Below are 25,595 nucleotides of genomic sequence, written 5' to 3'. Positions count from 1 at the left end.
AAAGTACTTTTTACCACTAAAGAGCATTCACCACATCCGACGTGAGAACGAGTTCACTGTTCTTCGGTGTGTTTGTTTGTTAGGCCCCTACGTGCCGCTTTTCTTCCTCTGTAGGCGGGGTCTAATTAACAAGAAGGGAGTTTGTTGAACTGGAGCATTTTACAACATTTTAAAAAGAAAACAGCAGTAGTCGCACCGGAGCCGAGGCTGAAACGTGTTCGGGAGATCCGGGAAGTCCTGGTTACTTATTTAATAATACTTTTAAAAAAACATTTCAGTTGACGCATTGTGATTGGACACGTTACGTTCTCGACGTAGCGGTGCGTCAAACAAAGCGAACCCTTTATAACAGTATCAGCTAGTAGTCCTCGCCTCACTAACCGTTTTTATTTCTCTAAAAGAGGACACTTTTTCGGGCTAATGTTACTCTAAATCAAAGGAACAACCAGTTTATCATCAACATAAGGTAAGTCTTGTTATTTTAACCTGCGTTTTCTTAAAGATTTAACCGAGTGTGCCATGTTTAAATCGACTGTAAACGACAAAAGAGGAGAAGCGAGGAATGCTTGTCTTCAGGGGGAGACTTTGGGTGTGGATTAACGAAGTTAGCTAGCTAGCAGTGGAAAGACAGTTGTTTCCCCCCCCATTAATGTCCTTTGTAAAGTAAGGTTTTTCAACACTATGATATGTGAAATGTCGCCATATATCAACCTACACCTCAAGTCTGTCCCTGAATACATCTTAAGGTGGGCTTTGTACAGAAATTAGGCCAACGAGGGCAGTATTGTGAGGAAATAAGGGGAATTATCAGTACTGGATAGCTATTAACACAAGTATTACTCCCTTCTAAAGTTAAACAATTACAGAGACGTTTACACATCCGTCTTGGAGTTTATACTAAGACATTTATTTAATAACATGTCGAAAAACTTGCATGTTTCTGTCGCTCTCAGACCTAACAGCGTTTTGTTTGCGAAAGAGGGCAGTTTGGGTGGTTTAAAGTGTGACAAAATAATGGGAATTATCAGTACTGGATAGCTGTTCATATAAGTATAACTCCCTCCTTTAAGTGTAAACAGTGGTGTAAAGTAACGAAGTACAATAACCCAAGTATGCTACTTTTGAGATATCTACTTAATTTGAGTATTCCATTTTGTGCTACTTTGTACTTCTACCCCGTTGTTATAGTATGATGCCAATACTTTTACTTGTTACAGAGTAAAAGAATACTCAGGTATTTCTACTTTTACTTCAAATCTGAGTACTTCTTCCACCTCTGAGTTTAAACTATTGCAGAGACTTTTACACGTCCTAACTGGAGTTTATACTTATACATTAATGTAGTAATTTGTCAAAAAACGTGCATCTTTCTATGGTTCTCAGCCCTTAAAGTGTTTTATTATTGCCACATTACTACTCTGTTGTAGTTTGTTTGAAGACATATTTAGAGGCAGCTTTAGCTTTTGTGTGTCTGATCATCTATCAGGATGTTTTTGTCCTGAAAAGTGAAGATTGTATTTCGAAACCACCTGGTTTTCCTTAGGAATGCTCGTAAAGCACTTGGGTCCATTTGTCCGACAAGGCTTTTCTCAATTTGTCCATAAAACCACTTTGCTGATATCTTTACCATTTGTGTCTGTGCGTGGACTAGCAGCGCTGTATGCATGTGGGAAAAACATACATGAAAGACAACCAAACAAAAGCCCTTTTGAAAGTCTTAAACCTTTAAATCAAGTTAGACATGTAAAGAATATCCTGACGAAACCACAGCTGGATCCTAGAGTGACCAAACTACACTATGGGCCGTATAAACTGTGGTTGAGGATACAGTACGGCGTCTTAAAGAAGGCCAGATTGGTTAACCAGAATTCAGAGCCTGTTGTTGAGCCTTGCCCACAACTGTGATTCAGGACTGTTGACTGTGCAACATGTAAGCTGGACAAGATTGGTCTTGCCTGCCTCATTCACTTCGTGTAAAGGAATTGCTGCCCGAGGGAGCGTTTTCTTTACTTCTCCGACGTTAATCTCAGTGAGAAGCTTGATTCCTTCATCTAGTAATCTGTGTCCAACAGGGCGTAATTTAGTGACAGGGGAATAAAACGCCTTGGGTTAAGTACGAGCTTGTCGTTGCATTTTAATAACATAGCAACAGCATTATGTCAAATCAGAAAACATGCATGTTTCTGAATAAATGACATGTGTGCTGATAACATACGCCAGGCATGGTAATTATAGACATGAGTCCGTAGACTAGACTTAGATTGGACTCCCTGCAGATCCCTGAGTCACTTCCCTTAGTTACATTGTTGGGATGTTTAAACAGCGGCCAGCAGCGAGGAGTGTCCGGGCAGATTGAAGGGCATTCAGCATTACTCAACTCCAGGCCTTTCCCCCCCCACTGACTTGTCAGATATGAGTCATGGATGAACTGGCCTTCCAGTGACGGCCAGACGACTCATGAGCGAGGGTCTGTTTGTAGATATATGATCATGGTTCAAACATTACCCCTTTATGGCTCTATCCCTATCCTTCTGTGGGAAAATATTGGGAGTCCTCACAGCAGCGACGTGAAAAGTGTCAAATCGTTTGAGAGAAAGATATATTTTTTAGGTATTTCTGAGAAGTACAGAATATTGCTGAAACTTTATTTAATTAAGGATACAGTTAGGTCATAATTGGACCAGATAGCAAGAAAACAGCCATAAAAAGACAAAACAAGTTAAGGGCTTAAACAATTTGTCAGTTTATCTTTCAGTAGAGCTGGATAGAAATGATATTGTCAACATTTATGACAATTAATTGATGAAAAACATCTATTTTAGGCCTCTTAAAATGCTAGGATTGGCTGCTTTGCACTTATATGGATAGATAGATAGAGTTTTGAACAAAAAAGTTTGGGTAAAACCTTTTGCTGTTTCCTTTTAGATTATAATGTTGTTTAAAAGAACTGTTTTCATCTATTACTCAATTCATTTCTAGTGGCAGCTCTTAAAGAGAGGAAAAAAGAGACAGACTTCAAGAGTGTTATTAATAATTAGAATAAATATCTCAGGTAATTCTCAAATGTGTTTTTAATATTATAACTTTTTATCACTTGCATCAATACATTTAATGTATAAGCTGTTAGAAATGGAATCCAGCTGCTGAAAGTGAAAATTAAGTCTCAGAGGAAACAGCTTTTTTTTAAACTTAAACTGTGAGGGTTTCAACAAGTTATTTATAGCCCGAAATGTCCTCATGCATCATACTGAGTAGAGTCAGGGTTCAGGCTGGAAATATGGAAAAAGCACCCCATTTGTCAGTGACGTCGCTTCTTTTCCACAACATAATGTGGAGCCGGTTAACAAGGAATGTGTTATCTCATCTCTCTGAGGGGAGATCGACATCTCCTCCACATGGCAGATAAAACCCCACAGGTCCTGACGTTGCTCTACAACTTAAAATATATAGAGCCGAAGGTCTTCTCTCCACTCTCCGTCCGCTTAACTCTCTGACATGAGAGTCGATTTGTCAGGTTTACAGCGTGGCTTTTAGATGTTCACAGCAAGTGCCAACACTGCTCTCGCCACAAAAGTTTATATTGGGCTGTATTTTATTTATTTATTTCCTAATAAATGCACAATGATTTATCACCTTGAAGATGTAAATTAGGATATGTTAATATTAACCAATAAAATGCAGTCTTTTTGCTGCCATGCTTCCCTTTTTTTTCTTCACAAATTTGGGTTTAAACAAACTTTAATTTGTTCACATTTTGGTATCTTAATAATGATCATTTAAAAGAAAGCCAATTGACATTATTAAGTAATCTTTTTTCCAAGGAAATATATGAGTCACGGATGTATGTGATCAATCCATAATTGATCAACTAACTAAGAATTGTATTTAAATAAGCAATATTAACCAATAAAACTCTATATATTTTAGTGCCTTGCTTTCCCTGAAACTGTCCTAACTCGGGTAATTAAAAAACCCTAATACAAATATTGATGGTGGTAATGATTAAGGCTCCAGCCTAACCCATGCATTATAATAGCAAAGGGATTAAAGAGGGGATATACATTTTTAATAATCCGTTCCACCATCTTTTACAGTCAGCTGGATGTCAGATGGTCAAAATGTGTTTCTCTCATGTGCTTTGTCCCGAGAGACCCCCGTTACCTGCTCACACTCATCCAGTTTGACAGCACATTTAAAGTCCACCATCAAGCGTCATGCCAGATGTGGTCTGGGTGAACGAGGTATTCCTGCGCCTACGTTTGGTTTCCTTCAAACATGCTGTGTGTGCCGTCAGCAGCGAGGGGGGTTCTTCCTGATCTTTCAGCAGCCCGTTAGAGAGAGTAGCAGAGGCCTGGGTGTGGCTTTCATTAAGGGAATGGATGCAGAGTCATGCTGAGTTCTTTGGGGACCTAATGGGCTGAGAGTGGACTGTGACTTTCTGCAGCAGGTGGGAGGGGAGGCTGAGCATGGGGGGGGAAGGGCCCCCAGATCAGTTTGTGCAACCCCAGATGACCCACCCAACAGGAGCATTGCTGGTTGGTTGAATGCTACGGCTGCACGATTTGGAAAGTATAGGTAGTAGCTAGTTATAATCACTGAAATTGCAATTGCCGCATGTTTTGCAAGAGGATCTCTACCATATAAGGATGTTTTACTAAGTCTGTTAATGTGCAGCCACAGAGAATGCAAACTTCACTTTGTCTTTTAGTAACAGAAGTTTGTTTTAGCTTAGTGCAGCGTTCATTATTGAAGTCCTTTATTTACCCCTCAGCAGGAAGATTAACAATGGAAAAGCAAATGGAAAAATCTGACAAAGGCTAAAATTAGAATAGTAACCAGGATGCCTTAATGTTAAAGGTTTGGGACTCCCAAAAGTATGTTTATGTAGCATTTGCTAATACCAGATATGGAAGTGGTTGGGTGTATATAGTGAGTTGATATGCTCTACATAGTTTGGACAAAGTAATGTCAACAGTTGCAATTTGGTGTGTGTGTGTGTGTGTGTGTGTGTGTGTGTGTGTGTGTGTGTGTGTGTGTGTGTGTGTGTGTGTGTGTGTGTGTGTGTGTGTGTGTGTGTGTGTGTGTGTGTGTGTGTGTGTGTGTGTGTGTGTGTGTGTGTGTGTGTGTGTGTGTGTGTGTGTGTGTGTGTGTGTGTGTGTGTGTGTGTGTGTGTGTGTGTGTGTGTGTGTGTGTGTGTGTGTGTGTGTGTGTGTGTGTGTGTGTGTGTGATTATGCATTATGGGCTATTCAGTTTGATTGTTTCCGAGTGTGTTGGTCATTGAATAGATGAAATCTTCTAGAATTAGGATTAGAGATTGTGCAGATTGTGGTCTTGTTAAGTTTGGTGGGTAAAGCAAGCTGGATGGCTTTCAGTGAATCCTTTAGACGGCTTTTCAAGCTTAAATGCCAAACAGAACTCTTCATATTGTGAGGATTTGCTGTTTTTTACATTTATTTTATAGCAAAATGAACATCTTTGCATCTCAGACAGTTAATTGCACAAGACTTCATCTCGGCTGAAAGACATTATCACATTTTTCTGACCTTTTCTATTATACACCACACTATGACACACTATCTGCAGATGGATGCTTATAATTAATCATGGTACCAGCAATGCATTAAATGTGTTGAAATGATGCCCAGTACTTAAGTCAACGGTTCACATTGTTGTGTGCGAGTTTGATCAATGCACACTTCTCTTTTCACACGAAAGAGGGGGAGCTATTCTAACCATCAGGGTGAATGATGCATAGTGTGGTTAACCTCTACTGGCATGAAAGCAAGAACCACTGAGAAACCAGGTAGAGATGTGGTGGCTTTTGCAACTTCTTCTATTTCAATTGGTTTGAATAAAAGAAAGGCACCACTGGCATTGCTTTTGTTTCTTTCTGTCCTGCTAGCTTTTGTGTTGTATTCACTCATGTGTTTGCAATTTGTGTTAAAACCATCTTGCATGAAGTGTGCACCCGAGAATGGAGTAATTGTTTAACGACTGTTCAATTTAACCTTAATTTGAAAGAAGAAATTAGCTCCTAGACAACTGATTTAAATTACCAGAGGAAGTTGTGCATTTGCAAAACATATTTAGCAGGAAATGTTTCTTGCAGGTTCTGCGTTGAAGATCTTTGGTTGATGTGGGTGTGGGTGGACGTGCAGAAATATCTTTGAATGTTGAATACATTTGAAAGATTTTAGTCTTTAAAAGTAATGTTTGTTGTCATAAAGTCGACCTGATATTCATGCCAAAGTGTTTGCTACAACAGTACTTGTACTTCATAAACTCAACCATATGGAGGAGTATTATTAGGCCTATTTGGTGAACTGAGGTCCTCCGCAGTCTAAACGTGGACTTTAAGAGTTACTAAACATTCACAGATGTGCCCCACTCCACCTTAACCCAACACCAGGCTCATTCGTTCAGCGTTATGTGGGCCGCAGAATATCTAAGAGGCCGGCATCAACATATTTCTCTTTTAATCAGATTAAAGAACTGTTTTACTTGAACAACTCCCACAAAAATCCTCATAGAAAACCACAGACCACCTGCCAATGAGACTTTTTTGTGACTGTGTTTACCTTATCAAACAAACACCTATTTAGGCTATTACTGCAGTATCGTAGATTATCAGCGAGTGGCCGTATGGAGAGGAAGTCTCCTGCCCCAGCCTTTGCACAGTGTGTGTGTTTCCTTTGTTAATTACGGTCGCTGCACCACCGTCAATGAACACAGGAAGACGTAAACAAAGAAGGAGTGGTGACACATGTCTGCACAGTCTGGTTCCATCCCTCATGGTGAAGTTGTTTTAGACTCAAGCAGACCCTGACTTAGCTTGTTTTTTATTTTAAAGAATCTTTTTCAAACATGGCTTTGCACACAGTGGGTCACTGAGAAGTCACAAGGCAGAGGATTTTCCTTTTACCCTCATAGATATAAATGTGAACAAATCAGCCTATAGGTTTTTCTTTCAAGATGACAAGAACAAAGGGATTTCTGTTTCAAGTCTCCAGATCCAAAGGTTTCATTTCGATAGGGGGTTACCTGTTGGATACCTGTCGCTTTGGATAAACATTCAGCTAAAAGACATCTAATGTTAAAGTAAAATGCAGTAATATAGAAAGAAAATAAACAGAAAACTCATTATCCTCCTCAGAAATGAAGTCTCTTATCTTCACACAAACAGACACACTTAAAGTAGGCGGAGGTGTATCACAGGGGGGGGATTCTTTCAAACAGAACAACATTATGTGTGAGCAGAAGAATTCTTTCTGTGAATTTAAATCAGAGAAAGCGTGGCTCTGATCTCTGAGGCGCCTTCTCAGACTGCAGATTGAATCAAACCGCCTCTGACCTGTGTGAAGTGGTGAACCATGACATGGATTGAGTTTCAGTCGGCTCTCCCCCGCAGCTGTTTGAGGAGATTCTTGATATGACCTCCACTCGCTTGTGTCAAAAAGCTGCGTGATGAGTGAACGCAGTCGGCAGAAATGAATAGCCAACGTTAGGCTATAAACAAAATAAACCAGGGTTGCATTAATGCACATTCACCAACTAATTGTTTGTGGTGAAGGTCTGTGATTGTTGATTTCTATTTGTTTCACAGCTCTAATTGAGATTTGGGGTATTTATCAGGATAAGTTGCTGCAGCCTTAAACCTTTTATATCTTTAGAAAGCTAGCAGAGTATACGCTTGGATGTTATTCGTACCGTGTTTAATATCCCACATGTCCATATTTGAAAACATGGAGGGAGCTGCGTCACTTTTGCTATTACTAACAAAGAAATGTAAATGAAAAATTGTGACGCTCGTGTTCATCGCCACAAAGCATGTGCCGTCTCTGTCCTCCTCAGCCTGACCATACAAAGTCATGGATGGACACGGTGTGCTGCTGCTACTCTAAATATTAGCCTCTCAGGTCTGTCATACACCATAGTTTCTGCGTGACGACAGAGGAAGAGAGCGATAGGGTTTGCAAAGGAGGAAGACTTTGTAAAAGTGTGTGCCACTAAGACTGCGCGCGAGGAAGTAGCATGAGCTAATCAACTGATTTTATCACCTGATATGTGGTTCACATAAAGTACAGTAGCTACAACTGTTAGCTACATTGTTTGGATAAAAAACAAACACAATGAGAGACTCTACAGCTGGTATAGTTTCAGCAACTTATTCAAACATATTCACACTTTTGCTTACATTTCTATACATTTTCCCTTCAGCTTTATCAGCATAGTTTATGCATGGAAAGAATATATAAATAAGGACAAGAGAAACATCGATTGAATATAAATAAATAGTATTTATAATATTAAAAGAAAGTGTGGATGAGGGAGAGCTTTCTGTGTTGGGAAGGTGCTAGAAGAAAATACTAGTACACTTAAGGTATATGAAGACACTAGTAGAATTGAGAAGAAATGTGTCGCTTCAGATTGTTCTTTTGTTATGTATGTTAATTGGTATTTTAGTGATAAAACTAGCATACAAATAATATTGCTGAAACCGTACACCCTTTGTTTTTATTTCCATATACAGATACACAAAAAAATCAATAGGAAACGTACAATAAATATGCAGTTCACATGTTAACCCGAGTACACATCAGCTTAACATGGTCATTATTGACACGCTGTATGTTCCGGTGTTGAACCATTTAGACTTCGTTTACATGCATTAGAGGAAAGGTCGTGGAGGCTGGAGGTCCAATCCAGACAGACTTTGGCTGGAAGGGTGAGCTCAAGAATCCATTATTAAAATACCACTGTGTGGTAAACACAGAAGAGAACCTATACTTCCCTCTTCCTTTCTGCTGAGTTTTCCACATAACAGCTGGCTTTCCTCTGTCATGTTTCACAGTGATGAGTTTCAGTTGTCCACAGTCCTCTAACACCTCATCAGTTTGTGTCTTGCTATCAGCTCTTATCAGCTGTGCCTGGCCCTGTGGAAGCGGTTATGTCCTGCCATTAGAGAACCCGCTAAGTCTTTTCCTCCAACGGTCGTGCAATGATACAACTCCCTGCAATAAGTAATGTATTGTTTAGTTAGTGTTGCATCATTGTATACAGTCTTTACTGTTTGTTTGTTTGTTAACTAAAATACCAATAAAATGAAGCTGCCATGATGCAAGACAACGTTTAGTGGATCTGACAATAAAGTATTATTATATTGTAGGTTGCTCTCGTATTTAGAAGGCCACTGGGTTCATAAATCTGTTGTAATGTCTATTTTTTTTAGCCAATAAGACCTGAGGAAAAAATACACAACCAGAATTTAAAAAAGCTGTTTTTTCAAGAGGTGTCTTTTCAATATTTAATTCAGAGTACATTCGTTTCCGAAGTTACCATGCCCCAAGATCCTGAGAATACCAGTGCTTCCCTAATGCCATTATGTTTTCACACACAGGCATTGTAGATACCCCCCCCCCCCCAATCTGTCAGCTCTGTGTAATTTGCAGCTCTGTGCAGAGTGGTAAACAAAGCTGTACTTCAGGAATGTGGGGGAGGAGCCCTAATAGTATAAAAGTCTTTACAGTTGGTGCTGACTTGAATGTATTTATGGCGCATCTTGCTGGGACTTCTTGAGCATGTTGTCCATCCAACCACAAGTTATTCTGAGTTTGTAAACGGATCAAAGGAAGAATTGTTTCTGTTACCCCTGACCAGATGTTAATAGGCACTCAAACGTCAAATAAAAATCACATTTGGCTGCTTTTTAAGACCGTTCCAAACGTTTCCACCCCGCACTACACTTCAAGTCTTTGTTTCTGGTGTTTCTTTGTAGTGCGACATGTTTTTCTGTCTCCGTTTCCCACAGCAGTATGATAACTATCACTGAAGCACACAAGGGGAAGCTCACATTTAAGTTGGCCATTAGGCACTCTTCTCACAGGATGTGGTTGTTTTTTTGCTGAGGGAATGTACCCTCTGATACACATCACACCTTTTCGCTAAGCGTATTTGTAAAGCCACCCGCTTAACTCGTAGTTAACCGTCAAAATGTAATTTGTCTTTTTGTGCAGAGTAAATATGCATCACACTTTTATCCCCGGACCCTTACTGCTCAAATTAGCCTTTAATATCCGACAGGGAAAGTCTATTCTTGGACACAGCTGTTGACTTCGCCTCTGTCAACAGTTTTTTTGATTTCCTATGTATATCTTACTGGGGCCAGTCCACAGGAAGTTGGTCTCAGTTTCTAAGCTTAAGGATTGGTCAGACAGTGAAGGACGTGTGTCACCCAAGTGTGGGAAATGGCAGGAAGAGGCATGAAACTGCACGACCAAATATGGCAACACACACACCTTGTTGTTTCTTCTCTGCCAGGTTATGGCTACTTCTGAACAAACATTGCTAAATCAAATGTTGTCTGACTCAACTTAAGCCATTTTCCAAGTTGCTGTCACACAAAGAATACTTAGCCATTTCTCTTTTTGGTGTTGTGGCTGGTTGGTAAATGCCTTTTGACTCAGCTCAGTGTGGAAGAAAGGCATCATGGGACTTCTCATTACACCACAGTTATTCTCGTTGAGCTGCATTCTGTGGTCATCTGCTGTTAGACTCATTATGAATACTTCTGGTAAACAACACAAATGCAATTACTCTGTTTTATTAACGCAACCTTTTGATTATCCGCCTTCCTGTGTCTCTTTCTTGTCGAGTGTTATCTGAAATGCCCCGTCGAGATTACCTTCACGTAGGCCTGTAACGGCATGAACGTTTGCAAACCGTGCAGTGAGAAAGTATGTAGGTTGGTGGTTTTGTAGAAGTGCTGATGGGACTGGCAGCTGACTGTAGGCAAATGGTTTCTCCATATTTGGAAAAGGCAAGTCTCCTCCTCTGTGCTGCTTAAAGCTAACTGATATAACCCCTCAATGTCAGAATACAGCCTTTACAACACGCCACGATAGGTCTCAATGAGACGGATCAAAAAGTATGTCTAACCTAGATTGTATTCACCCTGTTGGTATCATCAAAACAACTTCCACATGGGTGTCTGTCGTTTTAATTTACCACTTGGTAGGAGAATATTACAATACATTACAAACTCAATGCTTTGGTGTCTCGCCCAGGGACACAACGACATGCTGACTGCAGTGGGATTTCAATCCTGTTCTCCCCTGATCCTAAGATCAGTGCACTATCCCACTGCGCCACAGCCTCTCACAATAGTTACTTTAAGCGTTTGCTAAAAAGATTTAAATGTGCAGGACAATATTCCGGTCAAATATCTGTGTTTATTATTGAGCTTGATATTATTGCGTAATTGCCAAAGCAAGCCTTTTAATGCAAAGTGCGAATATTATTTTTCCGCAGAAAGTCCTGAAAAGTATTTTAAGTTTATTTTTAATAAACTTTAAATGGAGCTTACTGAATTTCATTTAGCCCAAATAATATCCCAAGAGAGCTTTAATGCTTCATACTTCAACTGATTTCCTACATGTATAATAACGCAGCAACTAAGGGAATGCTCTTCTGTTTTCTGTTGTCTTTGGGTCTCATTTAAAGATATCTAAGTGTCAAATCCCGAACCCAACTTCATGCACCTTTAACACTCAAAAGACCCTTTTTCTTTCTTATTGTTCACTGTCACTGAAGTCTGATCTACTCTTTACTGTTTGTTTGATCTTCACTGACGTATTTCATTTTGCTTTGTTACAGATGGATCTCCGGCTACTTTTAATAGCAACGTTATCGGCAGTCCTCGGTGGCAGCTGGGCTCAGCAAGGTAGGTCTCTTATCTTACCTGTTAAATATTAGCTAAACCTCTAGCGTAGCATGTCTTCCAGCTGTGTGAAGACACCTTAGTTCTTTACTGTCTCCTTAGTATTTCAAATGTGACTTTGTCTCTTTAATAACTATCATGGTATATCAATACTTTCCTCCTCCAAACATTCTGTACTTTTTCATTCATGGCTCTGTCGGTCCTGTTTTTTTTACGAGGTGAAGTCATCGCTTGGTGAGCTGCCTAGAGCTTCTCTCAGCATGACTCAATGCTCTCAGACGGGGAGGAGGTTGTGCCCAAAAAACCAAAGCTGTTTCGAGTTAGTGAACTAATGGAAAAATTCTTGGTTGTCATCTTGGCTAAGAGGAACCCGTGTTTTGTCTTTCAGAGGGAAGCGTGTGCATCAAGGCCAACGCTCAGTCATGTGGGGAGTGTATCCAGGTCGCCGAGTCGTGCGGATGGTGCGGAGATGAAGTGAGTTCAATCTGCTACCAAATTGTTTCACCATATGGTAGCTCAGTCAAGACCCACCAAGGCTTCATTTCATCCCCTGCATTTCCTGTCCGTCTCTCCCAGTAAAGAAGGCACAAACTGCGGGTTTGGTCTGTGCAAAGATAATGGTTTGTGTGGCAGCGTTGATTAATGGTTGACTTTCCCAAAAACATCTCTCTAACACAGCTGGGAGTCATCATCGTGTGCCTTACATAATAAGATATAAATAAATCATGTGCTTTAACCGTCGCCATGCGTTTTAACCGTCACCATGCAACAGGCCGGAGTCACTGTTTACCATTCAATACTCACAACGTTTTTGATAATATCCGGGGGTTTTCTAGAAAATATAGCATAAGGCGCTGACACCACTTCAGAACAAAATGATGGCCCCGCCTACTTTCCGGTGAAAATACGAAGCGGCCTTAAACCTGCCGAGTCATATATTGCACCTCAAACAACAAACAAATCCAGAGTTCCGGTTTCTTTTCTTCCTCTCCAGAAAAATCTCAGTCTCAGTGTCAGCCTGCTGCCTGCCACTCGTCCCCCGGCAGACCCACCGGACATCCATCCCCTATTTATTCTCCGTAAGCTGTCTCTGCTGTCTGACCAGACATCTGACCCCATCTCCATATTTCTAGACTCATTAAACCCTTTGTGAGATTCTCTGTTGGTCTGCTGTTAAAGTGATGCCAGAAAACAATATTTCAGATATTGTTTTCTGGCATCACTTTAACTTTTCTGCATAGAAATCTGCATTTTGATTTGAGGGTGCACACCGACAGTAAGAGAGAGCAGCGCCCTGTTAGCCTGTTCACATTCTTCTTGCACTAAAAGTTAATGCATAGTAGGACCAAATACATTTGCAAGACTTTTCTTTGCCTTGTAAACATGCGCACGGCTGCTTCTTGTCTGACAGTGGAAAATGTGTCTGAATAATCCTCATCAATGAGACCATGAGTCAACAGACCACAATGGTGTGAGTTTATTTGTCAGTGTGGTGGCTACAAGGTGCAGGACAAATTAATTAATGTTTTTTATGTCGTGCTGTGCAACAACAACGCTTCTTTAGTTTCACTCTGCAACTCTTAAAACTTGAAGAGTGTGAGGTTAACACAAACCAGTATAAGTGTGTATCATGGCTACACTGAGTATGAGACTCATCGTCCTACAATTGAATAGGCATCCTATTTTGTTTTGTTTTGTTTATCCCTATCACATCATTTTCAACCTTAAAATAATATCTGAAAGCATCAGTTGTCAGCCCCTCATATCATAAACCCAGTAACGGTGTAAAGAAACTAACAGGTTTATCCACAACAGTGATACTTAATTGGTCAGTCTAGCCTTGTGAGATCTCTGGTTTTGCGTATCTAAAGACAGCACTGCATTCCAGATAATTCTTGCCGGGATTTGTCTGTCATGCTGACTTGCATCTTACCCACAAATTGTGAAATAACAACATGTCTGGACATTTTAAGAGTCTGTTTGCTGAAATGAAATATCTGCATCGCTGACGTACGTTTGGTTTGGTCAGAAGACATTTGATATTTAAAATGAACCCCAAACCACTGAGAAACAAGTCTTAACATCTCTGCGTATAAAAGCGTAAATGTAGTGTGATGAACGGCAGACTGCAGGGGAAAGAAAAATGCTTCTGTGGGTCATGGGGTTTTAAAGGAATTGGGTCAAAGCCCTATTTCTGTTTTGACTGAGTTCTTTGTCTCAGTTTCTCCGTCGCTCTGCCCACTGGAAAACTCATGTGCATCCAATCTATATTCTTAGCCAGGCGGTCATCTGTTCCTCCTCTTCTCATGCTGCCAAGGAACAATGGCCTAGTAAACAGACGGCAAGGTAACATGGATTGATTCCAGAGGCATCGATTAAACAAACGCTTTGAATTAATGTCAGAGATCCTGCAGCAATTACACTCCAAAAAAACCCTGCAAAAACGGAACAAACTGTGATCTGTTTTTACACAATGTTGTTTACATGCCCTTTTTTAACATCATCTGTTGTTCCTGTAACATGTTTGTCCGTGTGTACTGTGTGACTATAATAATAGCCAACATGTCTCTCCATGCCCATCCCATCAAGATAAATTCCTCTTTATTTACAGGAACTACCCAGATGTTTCTTCTCATGCGTCACTGACGAAAATGAGCTCAAAATAATGTGAACATGTCCTGTTATCATACTGCACTACTACCTCTGTATGCCTGCTTTTAAAACCTCTGTTAACATCTTTAAGTGTAGCCTGACACTTGGAGAACATCTTGCTACCTGTGAACACAAATTAGACCAACTCATAGTGTCTTTAAGTAGTAGTGAGAATATTAATTTGCTTACAAAAACCTCCCCCCCCCCCAAGAACTTCCTCACTGTGGGTGAGTCCAAGTCGGCCCGCTGCGATGATCTGGAGTCCCTGAAGAAGAGAAACTGTGACGTGGCCAAAATCGAGAACCCACGTGGCAGCATCAGCATCAACAAAGACACACCGGTCACCAACCGCAAGAAGGACGTGGCGGAGAAACTGAAGCCGGAGCAGATCACCCAGATCCAGCCGCAGAAACTCACCCTCACTCTCCGATCTGGTAAAGATTTAACACCTGGAGACGGATCTGTGAAGGTTTTTTATTATATATATTCATGTAGGTAGTTTAACAGTCGATGGTATAAAGGTATACTAATGTAAGTCGACCAGCTTCAAAGCAAAATCACAAGTTGTTATTTGTATGTAAAATACATTTTCACTTTGATAAAGAACTTTATGGATCCCAACAGATGTCATAGCAGCAGGAAAACACAGGATAAGACATGAAAAACCATAATTGGAGTAAAATAGGAGTAAACGTGTAAGAAAGTTATAAATAATACAAAATGAATGTTAAAAAAGAGGGAAGAACATCTAATATATAAGAATATGTGGAGATGGGAGGGCATTTGTGCAGATGTAGCGCTTTTACTTTGAAGTACTCGGAAATGAACAATTTATTGACCTTTTACTGCAAATTACGCCTTAAATCTTTCTATCCTGCTAGTTTGACTTTATTTTTGTAGTTTTAAAAGACGTTTTAAACTAACTTACATTATTATTATAGATGTATGTGGTCCATGTCAGTCTGGTGTAGCACAACCTCTTATTTTCAACTAAAAACTAAATCTGTTTCCCCTTCAGGTGAGCCCCAGACCTTCGATCTGAAATTCAAGCGTGCTGAGGATTACCCCATTGACCTATACTACCTTATGGACCTCTCCTTCTCTATGAAGGATGATTTGGAAAATGTGAAGAACCTTGGCACTGACCTCATGAGGGAAATGCAGGAGATCACCTCAGATTTCAGGATTGGTAAGAAATAAATTCATGTTTCTGAAATAAGGGGTGTCTGTGAGGCATTGGGTTTCTCTAAATGCTCACAAAGATTTTTCTCCTTTTTTTTAGGTTTCGGCTCGTTTGTGGAGAAGACGGTCATGCCTTACATTAGCACAACGCCCGCCCGGCTCATCAACCCCTGCACAGGGAACCAGAACTGCACCAGCCCCTTCAGCTACAAGAACGTCCTGAAACTGACGGACAAGGGAGACGAGTTCAACAACCTGGTCAGTCAGCAGCAGATCTCTGGAAACCTGGACTCTCCGGAGGGCGGCTTCGATGCCATCATGCAGGTGGCGGTCTGTGAGGTAAGGAGGGAGAAAGATATTCAGACCTGCTGCTCTGTCTCTAGACTCTTCAAATATTAAAGCTCTCCTTTTGGTCGTCTTCCCAGAACCAGATCGGCTGGAGGAACGTGACCCGCCTGCTGGTGTTCTCCACCGACGCCGGATTCCACTTCGCTGGAGATGGAAAACTGGGCGGCATCGTCCTGCCCAACGACGGGAAGTGTCACCTGGAGAACAACATGTACACCATGAGCCACTACTATGTATGTGGTCTTATTTAATATGCATCATTTATCCAGGGAAACTCACCTGAGCATGTGTGCCATGTTTATTTATGTGGCACACTTCAACAATGAGGCAATTCAAAGTGCTTTACAGCCAAAAGAACACAAGACGAGCTATAGTAGAATAAGACGGATATAAAATATAAGAATGAAAGTAACATTAAAGTTTAATATATGAAAGGTTATTTAAGTTATGGCGGCTAATTCTGCTTTAGTTAATGTGTGTGTGTGTGTGTATTCGTTGACAGGACTACCCCTCCATCGCCCATTTGGTTCAGAAGCTGAGTGATCACAACATCCAGACCATCTTTGCCGTCACTGAGGAGTTCCAGCCTGTTTACAAGGTGAACTTTTTGTTGTTTTCTGTACAAACGGGGTAAACAAACCCCAGCCTCTTTCATTGACATGTCTTTTATTTATTCTGTTTTTACCTCGTGTCTCAACCAGGAGCTGAAGAATCTCATCCCTAAATCCGCTGTCGGCACGCTGTCCTCCAACTCCAGCAACGTGATCAAACTCATTATTGACGCCTACAACGTGAGTCAGCCTGCAGCAGCTTCACACCGGGCTGCCATCGAGACATGCCTTGATCTATATCGTGTATACACATGGATTCTGAAGTGATTGTTTTATCCTTCTTCTTTTTTTTGGCAGTCTTTGTCTTCTGAGGTCATTCTGGAAAACGGCCGTCTGCCAGAGGGAGTTTCCATCTCCTACAAGTCCATCTGCAAGAACGGTGTGGAGGGAACCGGGGAGAACGGGAGGAAGTGCTCCAACATCTCCATCGGAGACGAGGTACATGGCTAAACCTCTTTTACATTCAAAGCTGCTCAATATTTAATGCCTGTCATATTTTATGAAGTCATCATCCTCCTTTTTCCTTTAAAACTTGTACATCCTCTTGTATAATCCTAGCCTAATCTTGATATGCAACTGTGTTCAAATACCTGGTATAAAGCTGCACAACATTTAAATATAGGCTTAGAAATGTAATCTTTTAAAAGAAGAGGGTCCTGGTTTTTGAGATTCTTAAACATAACAAAGTTTTGCTAACACAACACGAATTGACAAGATCTCAGTGTTGGTGTGAAGGGGGGGGGGGACCATGCTTTAATTCAAAAGAAAAGCATCAAATAAGCTGAGTCATGTCTGGAAGTCGACTTTAATGGTTCTAATGACTCTGTAAACTCTCCTTTGGCCTCCAGGTGTCTTTCAAGATTTCCATTGAGTCCCAGAAGTGTCCATCACCTGTCAAAACTGAGGTGATTAAAATCAAGCCGCTGGGCTTCACCGAGGAGGTGGAGGTGGTTCTGAACTTCATCTGCGACTGTGAATGCGCCGCTAAAGGAGAGCCCAAGAGCGACAAGTGCTACGAGGGCAACGGGACCTTCGAGTGCGGAGCCTGCAAGTAAGGATTCATCAAACACTTTCCATGGATCAGCTGCTGCTTTATTACAGAGCCTTCCATACACACCTGTACGTCTTTAACCAGAACAGGACCTGCTTATTAGAAAACACCAGGTCCTGAGCTTCAATGGTACATGGTTTTAATAGATAATGAGGGAGAAATGTGTTCATCATTCTCACATCATGCTTTTTGTGTTTGATGAATTATACCCTGCTTATAATTTGTACGACTATTATTGACCCAGTTGTAAAAGGATCTAAAGTACATTTAATCAAGGTTTGTACTTATTATTATTATTACTATGCTGCTGTGTTGTTTTGTAACTCTGGCGCAGTCATTTCCTTCGGGATAAATAAGGTTCTATCTTATTTTTGTAGATTTTATTCTACTTTTACTTCTACTCCACTACAACCTGGAAAGGAATATTGTACTTTTTAACTACATTTATTAAAAAAACACATGGTTAGTTTACAAGTTCATGTTATTAATTAAAATTAATATTTGACTAATGAATTATGACTATTATGGACTATAAAATGCATTGTAAAAGATTGTTAAAGGACACTTCATCTTTACAAGCTGCAAAATTAAAAAGATGTTATCGGATCACTTCCCTTCTACTAACCCTCGAAAAGTGCCATTTTGAGGACTCTTAAACTTTTACACGTAACAAACTATTTTGTACTCTGTGGTGCTATACATATTCACTAAATAAAAGGTCAGAGTGCTTCTTCCTCTGGTTAACCTCTGTGGTTCTGTGTCAGGTGTAACGAGGGACGTATCGGGCGTCTCTGCGAGTGCAGCAAGGACGAAGTGCGGACAGAAGATCTGGATGCAAACTGTCGAAAGGATAACGGTACGGACATCTGCAGCAATAACGGAGACTGTGTCTGCGGCACCTGCGAATGCAAGAAGCGCGAGAACCCTGCGGAGATCTACAGCGGGAAGTACTGCGAGTGCGACAACTTCAACTGCGACCGCTCCAACAACAAGCTGTGCGGAGGTGAGGCGCGTAGGAATAGAATTACTTAGACTGAGACCGTTCTTAATGTAAACTCTGTGGTAACTCCCCCCCCCCCCCCATGCCTCCCCAGGACACGGCCGCTGCGAGTGCAGGAAGTGCATCTGTGACGCCAACTACACCGGCAGCGCCTGCGACTGCTCCCTGGAGACGGCCACCTGCCTCGCCAAGAACGGGCAGATCTGTAACGGCCGCGGGACATGCGAGTGTGGAAACTGCAAATGCACCAACCCCAAGTTCCAGGGTCCCACCTGCGAGATCTGCCCCACCTGCCCCGGGGTCTGCGCCGAGCACAAGTGAGTCTGAAGCTAGCCTGCTGAGCTGGAAATGAAAAAAGCTGAACTTTTTCAAATGTAGGCTTCCCACTTCTTCAGATATCTGTTCACTATATAAGGGCTCGGATGTTGAAAGGCCACTGGGACTCTTAGATTCTACTTAAAGGTCAGGGAGTTTAAGGGAATCTTAAATATTGATGACTTTGCGTTATTATGCAACTTGGTTAATACACTTATTACATAATGTTTGCTTTTTTAAGATGATTCTTCAAAGCAGGACTCCAAAGTCATGTACTTTTTCTGCAATCAGAGGACAGTTTAGGCTCTACAGTGAACAAGCTGTAGATTCAGTATATTATTGGCAGTTTTACTATGTTTTAGACCTCATGTATACAATTTTAAGGCAATCAAATGGTGAAAAAAATAAGGATTCAGTGTGGTTTTAGTTCTGGTATCTTGACCTGAGAATGCCTCTGCCCCTTAGTTCCTCATATAATCATCCAGAGACAGAGTGAATCAGCCTTCTTCCCTTGTCTTCGCAGAGACTGTGTGCAATGCCGAGCATTCGAGGCCGGAGAGAAGAAGGACACGTGTGAGCGCGACTGCAGCTACTTCCAGCTGATCAAAGTGAAGGACCGCGACAAGCTGCCCCAGCCCACCGACCAGAGCTTCCCCCTGACCCACTGCAAGGAGCGGGACGCCAACGACTGCTGGTTCTACTACACCTACGCCATCAGGAACGACACCAAGGAGGTGTACGTGGTGGAGACGCTGGGTAGGATTGGATCGCTGCGTTTAGAGTTATTCTACAGTTTGTATGTGGAGGGTAGAGTAGTACTATGTTTTAATTGGTTAATGAGTCTCATTTGTTGTTGTGAGACAATCCTGTACGTGCCACACCCCCAAAAGTCAAGGAAGAGAACTGCTACCAAACAAATAGCATTTAAAGGATTTAGAATTTCAAAACAAGGCCTTTATAAATGTTATATGGGGGAAGGAGACGCATTAAATCCAATCCCCGGCGTCAAAGATGCACACAGCATAATACCAAAAATGTATTTATCCATACCAATAGCAGTTGAAGACTTGATTCCAATTAATAAATCCAATTTTATTCAACGTACACTCCTTTTATACTTCTGCTTGGATACTGGTTTTGTTAGCAAGAATGAATCATAGTTTCCTTCATGATCTATTTTGAGTTGCTCTGCAGATGTGCTGTTTTTAGCTTCTCTACATTTGAGAAGATTAACTTGAGCACATCATGATCATCATCCCCCCCCCCCCCCCCCCCCCCCCTCTCAGAGTGCCCAGCAGGCCCTGACATCATCCCCATCGTGGCCGGTGTGGTAGCAGGCATCGTGCTGATCGGCCTCGCCCTGCTGCTCATCTGGAAGCTGCTCATGATCATCCACGACCGTCGAGAGTTCGCCAAGTTCGAGAAGGAGAAGATGAACGCCAAGTGGGACACGGTGAGTCTAGGATATTTCAAACACCTGAGGCTTTTCAGCAAGCGTCGTTTCAGCTGCAGGGACGAGCAGAAGTTATTACGCCCAGCTGGAAGCATATCTGTTGGACGTAAAAGAGAAAGCAGGTCGTGCAAATGAAATTTAAAGCAGAGTCGGGTAGACCGATTCTCCGGCTCTGTCCTGGATCCACCTCTGCTCAGGTTTGTTGAGTGTGTGCCGAGGGAGGGAGTCTCCTCCCCTCGGCTCACAGTGCTGCCTCTCTCTGTCCACACGGCACTACTGCATGACCATAAAAGGCAATGAAGCAGAGACAGGAGGAGAAAGGCTGGGCGACCATTGATGGGAAAACTGCCCTACTGTGGGGAAGTCACTCTATGGGAGGGAGTGGGGCAGACGGTGTGAAGACAACGTGTCACTTTCTGTCTTTAGCTGAAGGAATAAGATGCATTTCAAAGTTAATTTATGGTTTTTTTTAAAGGGAAATCGTGTGTTCCTTCTTGATTTAAAAAAAAAAGCTAGTGACGACAGGGATTTTGAACCGGTGTGGATGAGATCAAGTATTCCCTTCCCATTGAAGCAAAGCGGGGTTTCCCTTTCAAACTGATGTGAAGTGAAAGTAAAGATAATCTCCTGAAATTGTACCATTTTTAATTAAAAAAAAGTAAAATAATCTGAAGTAGTTTAGCTACTCCTCCTCTTCTTGCTCTTCATTCTCCTCCTCCTCCTCCTCCTCCTCCTCCTCCTCCTTCCTTTTCAAGGTGCAATAGATGGAAAAAATGTTGTGTAGTATTACATCACTCCTCATCCTTATCCTCCTCTTCTTCCTCCTAACCCTCTTGCTCCTCCTCATTCTTATCTTCATCTTCCTCCTCATACTCCTCCACATTTTGCTCTTCCTCGTCCTCCCCTCATCCTCCTCCTCACCCTTATCTTGCTCTTCCTCCTTCTCATCCTTATCTTCCTCATTATCCTCTTTCTCCTCCTCCTCCTTATCATCCTCCTCCTCTTCCTACTTCTCATTGTTATTCTCCTCCTTCTCATCCTTATCCTCCTCCTTATCCTCTTCCTCCTGTTCCTTTTCCTCATTTTCCTCTTCCCCCTTCTCTCATCATCCTCTTCCTCATCCTTATCCTCTTCCTCATTCTCCTCCTTCCCTTTTAAGGTGCAATAGATGGTTTTTTTTAAGGTGCGAAAATGTTGTTTAGCATAACATCACAACAACAGTTAGCTACTACTTCTTCTTCCTCCTTCTCCTCATCTTCCTCTTCATCCTCCTCCTCCTCCTCTCCTTCCTTTTTAAGGTGCAATTGATGGGTAAAATGTCGTACACTTCACATCAGTAGTTAGCTGCTGTAAGAGTTCATTTCTTTTGCTGTTCTGTTTCCCTTCAGACTGTTATGTCTTTTCTTTTGCATTGCTTTGTTTCCTGCTTCTCTTCATCTCTTTTTGTCCTGTTTTCCTTCTTCTTCCTTCTCCCCGTTAGCAAGGAAACCCCATTTACAAGAGTCCTATTAACCAGTTCCAGAATCCCAGCTATGGGGATAAAGGCGCTTCACTTTAGGTCAAAGTTTGTACCGCCTGTTGCACGAGCGTCACACCTCCACTGATTTTCTTCAGGCCTGCAGTGAAGTGACGGCATGCTGTGACTCGAGCATGCTTAACACAGGTGGCCTTTGTTTGTTGCTGAAGTTGGTTTGAGGTTGGGCTTTTCCTTCATGAACACATATTCAAAAAAAGTCTTAAAAGAGAGAATTTATTTGACCTTTTTCCCTCATTTAGCTCCCACTTATGTTAATCCAGTATATCTTTAAGATAAAAATGAAATAATATCAAATGTCCTGCTTTTTAAGGATAAATGAATCATTTAAAACCCAGTTGTTGTTGTTTTTGTCGTAAAACACACAACGTATGTCTTGGAAAGTTCAAATGTTGGGAGATGCATGCTTTTCCCCCTTTATGACAAAACCATGAATATAAATGTTTATATTTAGGGGTCTTATTTCCCAAATAGAACTCGGGTAAACTATTTGTTTGACCTCAGTTCACTTCAGTTAATGAGACTTAGACGGCAGAGATGTGAGCGAACTTACCATGAAAACTGCTCAAACCACCAGCCAGGAAACCAACCATTTTAAGTGTGAAGAGACACAAACGAATAAACATTATGGCTCACCGAAATATAAACTGATCACCAGATCAATCCAATATATGTTGGTTTTGTGCAAAAGAGAAAACCTTGGATTTTTGAGAAACTATGACCCTTTTATTTGACTATTTCTGACCAAATAATCCGGCGTGTTTACCGATAATGAAATCATATGTTAGTAGCAGCCCTAGCATCAGTCTCACGGAATGGTTTCTATAGCAACCAATCACACTTCAGTGTCAGCCTCAGGTGCAGATCATTGTTGTAGTTTAAGATGAGTGGCAGTCTGACACTCAACAGTCGCCTGCAGCAGTCACACTTAAACTGCAACGCCACGGCAACACACACACACACAAACACACACACACAGTTTGTTTAACATGTCTGAGCAGCGGGTGAGAAAAACAAAGTGGCCACATGCTTGTGTTCTTTGCTTGTGTGCTGTGATACTGTAAATCTCCATCTCGATCTGCTTGGAAATTGTGTTTTTGTGACAGAATGATTATTTTCATTATTGCTCAGTAGAAATCTTGTAGGAAGTTAAAGTAACAATGTGCAAATAAATGATAAAATGGCATACAAATATTTTTACACACATTAGAAGTTAAACATGTGAAAAAGATCAAGTGAAATTAAAATATGTATATAACAAAACAAGTTAAAAGCAAAAATGTACAAAAATTAAGTAATAAAAATACAATAATTAATGCAAATAAGTAGTGAAAGTTAAAATGTGCAATAAACAGAAAATGGAATACAAATATTAATATAAATATAAGACGTTTAAGCAAAAATAAAGTGCATTAAATAGATTCAATTATATAGAAATGTTTACAGCAAAAATGTGCAATAAAAAAAATATAACAGGAAATGGAATAAATGTATTTATATAATTATAAGATGTTCAAGCAGAAAATGTGCATTAAAAATATATATAAAATGTAGGGGTAAATATGTGCTCATCGTATAATACATAGTGAATATACAATAAGCAGTAAAGGAAAATGGGGCTTGTGTGTGAATGTGTCCTGGATGTGTTTCACTAATACTGAATTTGACTTCTGCACAGTTGTACTCACTCTCTCTCTCTCTCTCTTTCTCTCTCTCTCTCAGGGGGAGAATCCGATCTACAAAAGTGCCGTAACGACTGTCGTCAATCCAAAGTACGAGGGCAAGTGATGCAGCTCTGCCTTCCTTGTGACAACACTGTATGGAGAAGATAACGGGCGGGCGGAGGGGGGGGTTTTATAATGCTCACTGTTTGTTTGTCTGTTTGTTTGTTTGTTGTAATCACCAATGCATTTTGCCACTATTTCAATTGTTTTACTAACTTTTTTTATTTTCTATGCATCATCTGAAATGTGTACAGTCTGTGTCAATGTGTGGGGGCGGGGGGGTTGTCTTTTTTTTGCGGGACTTGAGAGAATGTGTCGAACTGATTTGTAGTTTTTCCGCCGCGGGACTGGCAAGGTAACGTCTACTCTGTGCCTTTTTTTTAATATAAAACAAAAAAATGTATAGAGCCATCAGTGTTTTGTCGAGGGATTTAAAATGGATGTTGATAATGGGCAACAAATGAAGGGTTCCTCTCCAAAGAATCAATGTGTCGAACACACACACACACAACCACACACATACATACACATGCACACACACACACACAGTGAGCCAAGTCTTGCGATTGATTTGCCGTCAGAGCAAAGGTTTCACTGAAACTGAGCAGGCGTCTCTTTGGTTTGAAGCTCTTCAACTGTAGCGCCAGCTGGCCGAGAGTGGTAGCAATGAAATGTGTACAGTATGTTTTGGTTTCTGTGTTAAGCCATATATGTATTCACAGAACAGGATAGTGTGACTTTCTCCGTCTGAACAATCAATTGAAATGTCTAGAAGATATGTCATCGAGTGTACAGTAGTATAACCATTTGGCTCCAGGTTTTACTTGCTTAATTTAAAGCCAACTCAGGTCCTTTTAATTCTTCACAGCAATGCCAAAAACACGCAAACCTGCCTTATTCGCTAACTCTAATTTGCTTTTTTTATTATTGAAATGCCTTGTTTTTATTTGTTGGTATGAATTTGGGATTGGTCCCACTTTTTTTATTTTCTGTTAATTCCGCCAAACTTTTTTGTGGTGCTACGATCAAACTTTTTATATCGGAAAGAAATAGGAATGGCAATGATGTCATTTAGTTTTAAAGATCAGTGGGAAGGGAACGAGTTTTAGATCTCCAGGACTTTTGTAAAGAAAAAAAAAAGGTAACAACCGTCACCATTTTTTAAGTGCCTTTTTTATTTCAACACATCACATTTGCAATTCTGTATTTCTGAAATTATTTATTGAATAAACATCAAAAACAATTTACCCCTACATTATTTAAATGTTATTGTGTCTACATTATTGTTCTCAAACTGTTTACTACTTTACATTCTGCTCTGTAATAATATTTCTACATAAAACTGGAACGGTTCTTCGTATTTGGGATGTGAAGAAGCTAAAAAAAATAACTGGTATTTTGTGACTGATTCAAAATAAATAGAATAGTAATTAAAATGTAAGAAGTTCAAGTAAAAATGTTTATTAAAAATATAACATTCAAAAAAATACAATTTAAAATAAAGATATTTATGTTTAATCAAAAAGATTTTTTTTAAAACCTATATGAACATAATAAATCAAAGCCAAATGTCTAAAAGATAAAATACCCTTTAAAAATAAAGAAAATAAAAGGTAACATTTCAAACCACAATATTTATCAGATACACATTTGTTTTTTAGTAGTGGTGCTACGTTGTTGTAATTCTCCTTGTGAATGTGACATTTTCCCAATAATGCAATATTTTATAGCAAAAAAACAATGTTTCTACCAAATCCACCATCTTTAAAGTTTATAAAAATGTCGTCATCCTTACAACGGATAGAATAACGTACCTGTTTCTTCATGTAAAATACAGAAACTACAAGAATAGTCAATATCAATTTTAAATCTCTATCAAGAACATGTATTTTGTTTCCCTAAATCTGCGTCCGCGCTATCACCTTTTGAAGTATGTAAAAATGCCTCTAGTTGGCCAATCACGTTGCGTCTCAGCCCCAGTGGAACGTGACGTCACGATCCCTGGCAT

At 40.6% G+C, this 25,595-nt stretch overlaps 1 protein-coding gene across 2 annotated transcripts; it reads left to right on the top strand.

Moving 5' to 3' along the window:
* Positions 1-185: 185 nt before the first annotated feature.
* LOC134865868 (integrin beta-1-like) lies at positions 186-24,845 on the top strand. 2 transcript variants are annotated; one of them, XM_063885662.1, is made up of 16 exons: positions 186-466; positions 11,654-11,720; positions 12,106-12,191; positions 14,581-14,803; positions 15,388-15,558; positions 15,652-15,890; positions 15,977-16,132; positions 16,402-16,497; positions 16,601-16,690; positions 16,808-16,948; positions 17,359-17,561; positions 18,326-18,564; positions 18,656-18,878; positions 19,400-19,632; positions 20,163-20,329; positions 23,586-24,845. In XM_063885662.1, exons 2-16 carry the CDS (start codon positions 11,654-11,656, stop codon positions 23,649-23,651), a joined length of 2,400 nt encoding a protein of 799 aa, XP_063741732.1. In that variant the 5' UTR covers positions 186-466; the 3' UTR covers positions 23,652-24,845. The 2 variants fall into 2 exon arrangements, with proteins under 2 accessions (XP_063741732.1, XP_063741733.1); XM_063885663.1 differs by lacking the exon at positions 186-466 and adding an exon at positions 6,465-6,468 and having other exon boundaries at positions 11,652-11,720.
* Positions 24,846-25,595: the final 750 nt, after the last annotated feature.

This window comes from Eleginops maclovinus, chromosome 6, assembly GCF_036324505.1.
Source record: "Eleginops maclovinus isolate JMC-PN-2008 ecotype Puerto Natales chromosome 6, JC_Emac_rtc_rv5, whole genome shotgun sequence".
Taxonomy (NCBI): domain Eukaryota; kingdom Metazoa; phylum Chordata; class Actinopteri; order Perciformes; family Eleginopidae; genus Eleginops; species Eleginops maclovinus.
The sequence above is the reverse complement of the archived record's forward strand: the minus strand, read 5'-3'. Positions and strand labels throughout refer to the sequence as shown.

Bases quoted from the DNA above. Each gene is read 5' to 3' on its own strand.
- LOC134865868 (XM_063885662.1), top strand. From the start codon at position 11,654: ATGGATCTCCGGCTACTTTTAATAGCAACGTTATCGGCAGTCCTCGGT. The intron at 15,891-15,976 runs GTAAGGAGGGAG...TCGTCTTCCCAG, and splicing joins TGCAGGTGGCGGTCTGTGAG to AACCAGATCGGCTGGAGGAA. The intron at 16,498-16,600 runs GTGAACTTTTTG...TGTCTCAACCAG, and splicing joins AGTTCCAGCCTGTTTACAAG to GAGCTGAAGAATCTCATCCC.